General features: G+C 46.1%; 1 protein-coding gene across 1 annotated transcript; it reads left to right on the plus strand.

The window, feature by feature from the left end:
• Positions 1-5406: 5406 nt before the first annotated feature.
• LOC137902525 (probable ribonuclease ZC3H12C) lies at positions 5407-8783 on the plus strand. Its single transcript, XM_068746612.1, has 6 exons — positions 5407-6152; positions 6330-6469; positions 6565-6799; positions 6909-7015; positions 7273-7944; positions 8500-8783. The coding sequence occupies exons 1-6, from the start codon at positions 5407-5409 to the stop codon at positions 8781-8783; spliced, it is 2184 nt and encodes a 727-aa protein (XP_068602713.1).
• The last annotated feature ends 93 nt before the right edge of the window (positions 8784-8876 follow it).

Below are 8876 nucleotides of genomic sequence, written 5' to 3' on the forward strand. Positions count from 1 at the left end.
TTACGTGTTAAACCTCTGCTTTGTTTTGCTGCTGAATCGCTCCATCTCCACTACACTGAGATTGAGGCTGTGCAAACAGCAGGTGGTGTGTGTGCGTGTGTGTGTGTGCGTGCTCGTGTTTTCTTACTGCCTCCTTAAATGACCCAGAGGGCACTGGGCCTAAGGCCAACCCTTTGTCCCTTCAGTCCCTTCTGTGACCCCGTCTTAACCCCCCTACACACACACACAGACCATGTGGTCTACTCTGGGGTGTTTGGCATCCCTCTCCAAATGTAGGGATGTTCCTATCTGTTTTTTTTTTTGCCTCTGAGTCAGAGTCATTTGATTGCGGGCTCGTTCGGGCCCATTTCCGATCAGGTGAAATAATATGCACGAAAATCTAAATTTTACATAAAACATTTTTTTGCAACTTTTTTGTTTATTTTCAATGTTATGGGGTTGAATTCTCATATTGACTTTTTAATATCTTTGTTGAAAAATTAAAAACATTCTCAAAGTTTGTCTCGAATATAAGTTTATTCTTGTAATATTGTCGCTGGCTCATTTTCTCATAAAATTATGAATGAATTTTCATTATTTGTTCTAGAAAAAATTACTTTATCAATGAGGCCGGACTACTCTACTATAGAATTCCTTTTGGATGAGTTATAATGTGGATCCCAAGTGGAGCTTTATACCAAGATAATTGGAACAATCTCATTGTGTAGCTACTATGCCATGACAATAAAGGCTTTCTATTCTATTCTAACAACTTTTTTTTTGAGTTATTTTTTTTTATATATTTCATATCAATAAGTGCTTTATGAGTGCAGGTACAGACGTATCCTTAACGTCACACGATCCCCTCCATGCCTGCACTGGTTTCACAAAAGAAATATTTTGAATTTCCCCATTCATTTGGATGTTTTTCAGAATCTATGAAACAACAAAATAATCAAATTTTAATTTAAAATAAATAACATTTAAGTCAAAAATGGGGTGATGCCACAACAGAAGGGATCATGTCCCTACCGCCCTTAATTTAAAAAGACACAAACCAAGCAGAGACAACTGTGGATTTAATAAGTTACAGATTACAGAGAAGTTTATAAAAAAAATACACAGATCCATTTTAGAAAATATTTAACATGCATAGACGCAACAGTCAAACAACGACTGATTGACTCAGAACTGTAAAGAGAGGCTTTATGTTTGTGGCGGTTTGTCGTGTTTGGTGGAACATCCGTATGATTTCTGCTTTGTTGGAGGTAGAAAAGCCAAACAGGTCAAACGCAACCACTCAGATTTAGTTTGTGCTAAACAGCACGCTCGGCGCCTGGCTGCACCGCGCTCAAGATGGTTGCTACGGTTCAGACAGGCGGCGGGGAGCAGGACACCTGTTCAGCCTGCGACTAGGAGCAGATGGCCCACATGACTCCCACTCCCCGAGGGGGAGAACCTGTCAGCTGAGCCCCAATTAAGGAGTCAGAGAGGAGCAGGGTGGAGGATGGAGAGTTAAAAATTAAAAAAGAGCCTGATAATAAAGTAAGTTTAATGTGAGTCAATTGGATTTTGGAATTCCACCATTCCTTCCTTTTTTCCCCCATTTAAGTTTTCCATTCACTGGAGTAATTTAAATTATATTGTTTCAGGCAGACAGATTTTTTATTCACATATATTTGACTGTTATGTTATGATTTAAGATCTACTTTTTATCGCGTATTCAGATCTGTTCTGTACTCCTTTTAGTTCCCGTCACTGTTTGGGAAGTGAAAGAAGCCTCTCCTCCTTTCTGAAGGTAAAGCGGGACGGTAAGCAGGACTGTTTAAGTCCATCCCGACAGGCAGACAGTCTTTGTTTCTGACCTCCACTGATCCTAAAAGTAAAGCCCCCCCCCCCTCATAACCTGGGGCCTTTGAAAAGATGTCGCCATGTTGCCACAGCAAAGCCTTGCTCTCGCTCCTTTCCTCCCCTCTTTTTGGTCTTTTCTAACTCTTTGCCTTTTCTGTTTGTCGTTATTTTGAAGCCTTTTATCCTCCACAGCTTCCTTCCCCACCTGCTAGCTTTCCATCGGACACACACGCATACGCACGCACACACACACACACACCCCTAGCACCGATTTTAAGAGCACACACTACTTTTAACATAATTCGTCTCATTGTCTGAGTCAAGCCGATCCCCCCACCCGTGAAACAAAGAGGTTGCAGGCGGCAGCCGTCCCCCCCAGTTGGCCAGGTGTTCCGCAAGGCGCAATTTTGGGTCCTGTTTTTTTTTTCTCTCTCCCTCTTTCTCCTCATGTATCTGTGTGTGCGTGCATGCATGTGGCATGTGTGTGTGCACGTGCAGCTGCCGCCATAGGCCTTTCTTTGTGCCCCCCCCCCCCCCCCCCCCCACACACACACACAATTAACTCATACTTTCTTGTCCATTCACGACTCAAGCCAGCGGATGGGCTGGTTGTGTGTACAAGGTTTTTTTGGGGGGGTGGGGGGGGGAGATGGGCGGAGATACCCTAGATTATCTCAGTGTTGTTATTGGTAGCGAGGAGGACGATTGTTGCACAAGCTGTGGCGAGGACAGGAAAGCATGAGGCATGCGTTGGTTTTGTGATTCCTGTATTCGTATTGGTCGGCAGGCAGACTCCGGCGTGAGGGAAGGATGGTAGATGGGCTTACGCTCCATCTGTTCCCAGTCACATCGCTGAACCAGCAGCAACAGGACACGCCACTCTCTAAGCCCAGAGGCAGGCTTATCGCTTAAGGACTGTCAACCGGGAAGACAATTTCACTTTGGATTGACAAGGCTCGCCATCTTTCTACTGGATACTGAGATTTGACTTCCTTAATTGTTGCTGTATCACAAATCCAGGCTCTCTTTACTGGCAGCCTTCTGGGGGAAGTTTCCTGTGAAGTTATCGTGACTGTGTTTGTTTCAGTCGAAAAACTGTAGGACGTGTTGCCTTTCTTGTTTTGCTTTCTTGCCGTTTTCCATTGGGGCTGTGTGGTAAGTGTTACTGCCTTTTTGTTTCTGTGTGGTTTCATCTTAGCTTTGTTTATTGTTCGTTTGTCGCACGCGCACGGTAACCATTCTCCCAAAGTGTGTGGCGACTCAGCTCACAGTGATCCTTCATTTGCTTCATGATTGGTTGTTGAAAATTGCAAACGTCTAAAATGCTGACAGAAATTGTGCTCCCACTTGAACCCATCAATTCCACCGAGAATGGAAAACCCCGTCGTCGACTGGATGGATTGCTGCGACATATGAATGTGCGATTTTCGAGAATATATTTGCCACTTTCAGAGGCAGAATAGAAACAAATAGATGGGCTATGTGCATTTTTCATCTTAATTTATTCATGCATTGTTCTCCATTTAATTATACCACTTTAAATTAGAGCGTTCCGTACGTTTTAATGAAAGTGGAGCCGGTGATTATTATTGGTTCTACGATATATTTCCACGTATGACTTAGCAGCCTCTCTTACCTACCGGGTGGTCGATGTAGCTGATAAGAGTCTGGACTTCAGAGGTGAAGGCGAGTGCGACCACAAAGGTCACATGACCGACAGTGGTGATATGTATCACTGAGGGTGAATCTGGACACCACCAGTTGCAGGCGAGAGATGGGGGGGGGGAGGGGGTGGGGGTCGAGGAGGATGCTTTCAGGGAGGTCCCCTGTGGCTTCAGCAGGCATCTGTTGCCCCCGCTGTCCATATACCCCCCACCCCACCCCTTCTATGCCCCCTTTGTCCCCCCTCCCAGCCGGTCACCGGGGTGGCAGACTGGCTCACCGCTGCGCTCAGTGAGCGAATGGCTGGCACGCAACGGCCCTGAGGGGCTGGTCCCGGGTCTGGCCTCAGGGGAGCCCATCCCTTCGTACCCCCGAAGGGCCCGGATCATGACACCTACTGAGATACAGGCAGTAAAGGCAGGCCGGGTCACTGAGGTGGAGACGGCAGCATCTGCCTGCTGCGGAAGATCCCCCCCCCCCCCCCGATCTCCCTCAGAACATGTCGACAGGCAGGGAATATCTGGATGATGAGTTCATGTCTTCAGTCAAAATACAAAAACCTGAACATGATCGTCATGGAAGTTCAAATTCTAGAAGCGTTTCTCATTCTCTTGGTTTTTGACTCCAAGAAATGAAATGTTATTGTGAAAAATTATCTTTAAATACAAAGTAAAAAATATATATGATGTGAAAACTTTTAATGTGATTTAATTCTCAATGTCTTGTTTGATAGAAAACTTAACGAGTGCACAAAACAAAAGAGTTGATTCAACTCATACTGTCTTTATCATGAAATGTTAACTTAAAACAAAGACCAGTGGAAGGATTATGGGGCGGGGGGGAAAGGCATAAAAGAAATCTAATTATTTGAAATGTTCAGCAGATTTCATTTTAATGGATGGGAGCACTAAAGCGTCTGTTCATAAATTATTTTGGGGTCTGAAGACAAGAGAAAAGACTTACTTGCATTAGACATGGGAAGATCCCTGCGTTCTCCATCCTTAATTTATTACGGCTTCTTTCATAATTGCAATTTGTTTGGCGAATACGATCTTACTTTGATTGTATGGAATGATTTGCATTTCTCTGACTCATGGTCCCAGTCAATAGTGTGTGTGTGTGTGTGTGTGTGTGTGGAGGTGAACGGGTTTATGGAGCCCCAGCCTCCGTCTGTGCTTGCCGCTCAGGCTAAGAGAACAATACCCCCATCACAAGAGGACAGATTGGGCGGCAGCTGCATTGTCGAAGGACGGCGAGCCAGACACACTTCTTTAGCCCGCCCCCTTGAAGCGCACGCTTACGTACACAAACACACTCTCACTGTTTCCCTTTGTGTCCCCTTTGTTGCTGGAGGACTAAATTATTCCAGTTGTCTTGTGGGCATTCAGGGTGACAACCAGCAGTGCTGCAGCTTCGACGTCGGGGTCAGGACATTAAAGGGGACCCCGCTTTCCGGTGCTTTTGCTTGAGATTCAAGAGACTTATTACAGCTATCAGTAACATGTATCTGCAAGTAAAACGCAATTAAAAATCTGTTTTAGAGACTGGTTGACACTGAATTTCACTGATTGTGTTTTAATATACAAAGAGATGTGTTGGCTGTATCCTGTCTTTGCTCCATACTCCTTTGATGCTCGTGGCCATAGTTACTCAGGCTTGCAGGTCTCTTAATTTCCTGCAGCTTCATCACTCTATAGTTTTGTGCTTTGTCTTAGAATCAGTTTTTTAAAGCTTTGAATTGCCTTGTCACTTAAAAATGAAGTTTCAGCAGTTCCGTTTTTGGAACTTTGTATATTTTATGCATACGACCCACTTTTGTGCAATTTTCAGGAATTTGATATCCAGTAACGGTGGGGTCTGTCAGGTGCCCAGGAGGTCGCCGAGGGCGTGGAGCTGGATGTATGAGACGGCTTCATGGGCGTGAAGGACCATCTGGAGGATGGGACAGGCCACATCCGCAGCCTGGGGCTGGATTTGGACTACCTCCACGTGGAAGGTTCTGAGCGACAGGCCGACCTGAGTGCCACGCAAGGTGCTGGGAATACAGAGGTCGCCGCTGGTGCACAGAGTAGGAGCAATGGTCACAGCGCCGCCATCTTTAGCATGGATTCAAGCTGCAGCAGCAGTTACAGTAACTCCTCTGAGGAGAGTGCCGTCTTTGACAGCGACGATGAACGGATCCATAATGGATCTACATGTGATGGTCAGCAAAATTATCAACAACACCGAGATTCCTCGACTGTCTTTCAAACAGCCAGGCTGGACCTGGCATCAAAAACATTCCCAGGAGACCTACCTCAGCCGGAAACATCATGTGTGACTGGCCCTACCACAGATTACCGGAGTAAGGTGGGCTTTGCTTTGAAGTTGGGCTACTCTGAGAGCCTGGTGCTGCTGGTGTTGAGGAAACTGGGCCCAGACGCACTAATCAATGACATCCTGGGTGAGCTTGTAAAACTGGGAACGAAGACAGAGCTGGAGCAGCCAGGAGGTTCAGCCGTCTACCACGTATCCCCCTCCTCTTCATCCTGCTCCTCCTCCTCCTCCTCCTCCTCCAGCTCCTCACCGGACTCTTTTCGGCTACTATGTCCATCACAGGTGCTGGACGACAAAGAAAACCTCCGGCCTGTTGTGGTGGATGGGAGCAACGTTGCCATGAGGTAAGGATGAGGGTTTCCTCAACGAGCCACCAACCCATATATGGTCAAGACCCTGAAAACCAATCGCTTCGCTTTGAACGCTGACTTCCTTATTTCCTTCATGCCAACCCACTTCCGCTGTCAAAAATCTGCACTTAAATCTCCCATTCCGCTTTTAATGTTTTTCTATTCTTCCAGTCATGGAAATAAGGAAGTGTTCTCCTGTCAAGGCATTCAGCTGGCTGTTGATTGGTTCTTGGAACGAGGTCACTGCAACGTCACTGTTTTTGTCCCTGCCTGGAGAAAGGAGCAATCACGACCTGATGCCCTCATCACAGGTAACAGCCATGATACCTGTTAATTAGGATTTGACAAGGAAGAAAGTTTATCGAACGCATCTCTTACATTGTCCTTTAATTGCATTCTTCTTAAGACCAAGAGATCCTTCGTCGCCTAGAGAAAGATAAGATCCTGGTCTTCACTCCATCGCGCCGCGTGCAAGGACGCCGCGTGGTGTGCTACGATGACCGTTTTATTGTCAAGCTGGCCTACGAGTCTGATGGCGTTATCGTTTCCAACGACAACTACCGTGACCTAGCCAACGAGAAGCCAGAGTGGAAGAAATTCATCGACGAGCGTCTGCTGATGTACTCCTTTGTAAATGACAAGTAAGTAACAGATTATATGAAAGCAAAGAAGGAGAAAGATTTAATAAGATGTCAAAAAGAAACCAGTCTAATTTTTTTGTGGTTGTTATCCTGTTAACTGCTTATTTAGGTTCATGCCACCAGATGACCCACTGGGACGTCACGGACCCAGTCTGGAGAACTTCCTGAGGAAAAGGCCTGTTATTCCTGAATACAGGAAGCAGCCATGTCCTTATGGTATAAAAGTTTTAAAATTGTTGTACATTGTTATATATACATATGTCAATAATACATTTACTATCCTGTACATAATTTTGCAGTTTAATTTTGCGTTTAATATTTGGGAAAAAATATCTAAATATTCTTCAAAATATTGAGATATTTTTATAATGAATTTAATTAATTGGAATTAACAGATATAAATGTGATCCACTGACCTAGATGCTTTAAAATATAATGTCTGGAAATAATAATTCTTATCTTTCTTCATTTAGGGAAGAAGTGCACATATGGACACAAGTGCAAGTTTTACCACCCGGAAAGGGGAAGCCACCCCCAGCGTTCTGTGGCCGATGAGCTCCGTGCCAGTGCCAAAATGTCATCAGTAGCTTCCAAAGGTTTGCTGGAAGATGCCTTTACGTTAAAGTGCCAAAGTTCTGCTCAACAAGAAGGAACGGCTGAGGCTGTACAAAGTCAGGATACTCCAAAGAAATGGCTAAACCCGAGCCCTCTGAATGCCTTCAATGACCTCCTGGACGATAGGCTTTGGGTCCAGTCCAAACTGGAGGGATGTGGAGGGAGTAACAGCAGTTTTCTTGCACATTCAGCTCCAGGAGGACCCCATTCATCAGGAACCCTGGGCGTAAATGAGCTCCCTGTGGGAAGCAGCTCCAGGGTGGGTGGAGCTTCAGGGTCAAACCTGTCTGAAACTTACCTTAGATGTGACTCTCCAGATCTGGGCTACAGCTCAATGGTAAAGGCCTACTCAAGCCTCAGTCTTCTGGTGCCACGGAGTCCTGAACGCTTCCCCCCAACCGATCTGCGCGCTGGAACTCTGCCATCAGAATGTAATCGTAAAGGCAGCGTCAGCTCGGACTCTTTCCCCCCTGACCTCTTGTTAGATGATGTCCCCGAATGCTACCATCACCACCATCTTCATTACTCTAGTCAGTGCAGTCATGCTCCAAGTCGTGTCCCACCTGGTCTACGCCAACATAGTCCACACGTCTGTCCCATTACTCCAACACTACAGGGAAAAAATGGTTTCGGCTTGGCCGATCCTGCATATTCTGCTACCTCTCGTGCGTCTCCACGTCCCTTCAAGACCCCTCCAGCCTGCATCCAACCCCATCGTCAGAATTCTTTGCTGAACATTTTCCCAGGGGAATTCACACCTCGCTCACCACATCCGCCCCGAACATCCACGACTCGCTGCCAGAGCTCCCCGTTTCACCACAATGTGACGAGCTCTCTTTGGCAGGAAGCTGGTGTCCAGGATTCCGAGGCGTATAAAAGATCACCTTTTCAGTCCAGAAGAAACCACTCTGAGATAAACCAACAACCACAGCATGAAACAAACTGGGACAACAATTATCAGCATGCCCCGAATCCTTGCTTTGATCTATTTGCCTACTCAAGCCTTCCAGAATTCCACGAGAAGTCTTGGCAATCTTCTTGGGACAGGCAACTCCAATCGTCTCCCTGTGGCCTTTCGGCATCAGGGATTTCGGCATCAAGCCTTTCAGCATCAGACCTTTCACCAATCCCGAAGCGGTCCCTTCCATCCATTACTACCCACAAAAGCCTGCTGCCCTCGACGACCCAGCACCAGCAGCCCTCTGCATTGGGTCGATACCAAGACTTTAGGGAGAGGGTGTTTGCTAACTTGTGCCGCATCTTCCCTCCAGATTTGGTGAGGATAGTGATGACCAGGAACCCTTATTTGATTGATGCTCAGGAACTTGCAGCTGCCATTTTGGTGGAGAAATCGCAGCACAGTTCTTGAATGACGAAGTTACAGCTTCATCTCAGTCTGTGTCACTTTTGCAGGTTTATCCCTTGCAATTACCTTAAAGTGCGGTTGGACATACATAAACCA

This window comes from Brachionichthys hirsutus, chromosome 12 (assembly GCF_040956055.1).
Source record: "Brachionichthys hirsutus isolate HB-005 chromosome 12, CSIRO-AGI_Bhir_v1, whole genome shotgun sequence".
Classification (NCBI taxonomy): Eukaryota; Metazoa; Chordata; class Actinopteri; order Lophiiformes; family Brachionichthyidae; genus Brachionichthys; species Brachionichthys hirsutus.

Coding starts and splice junctions, on each gene's coding strand:
- LOC137902525 (XM_068746612.1), top strand. CDS start 5,407: ATGGGCGTGAAGGACCATCTGGAGGATGGGACAGGCCACATCCGCAGC. Junction 7,016..7,272: donor GAAGCAGCCATGTCCTTATG/GTATAAAAGTTT, acceptor TTCTTCATTTAG/GGAAGAAGTGCACATATGGA. Junction 7,945..8,499: donor CCACCATCTTCATTACTCTA/GTCAGTGCAGTC, acceptor TTTCGGCATCAG/GGATTTCGGCATCAAGCCTT.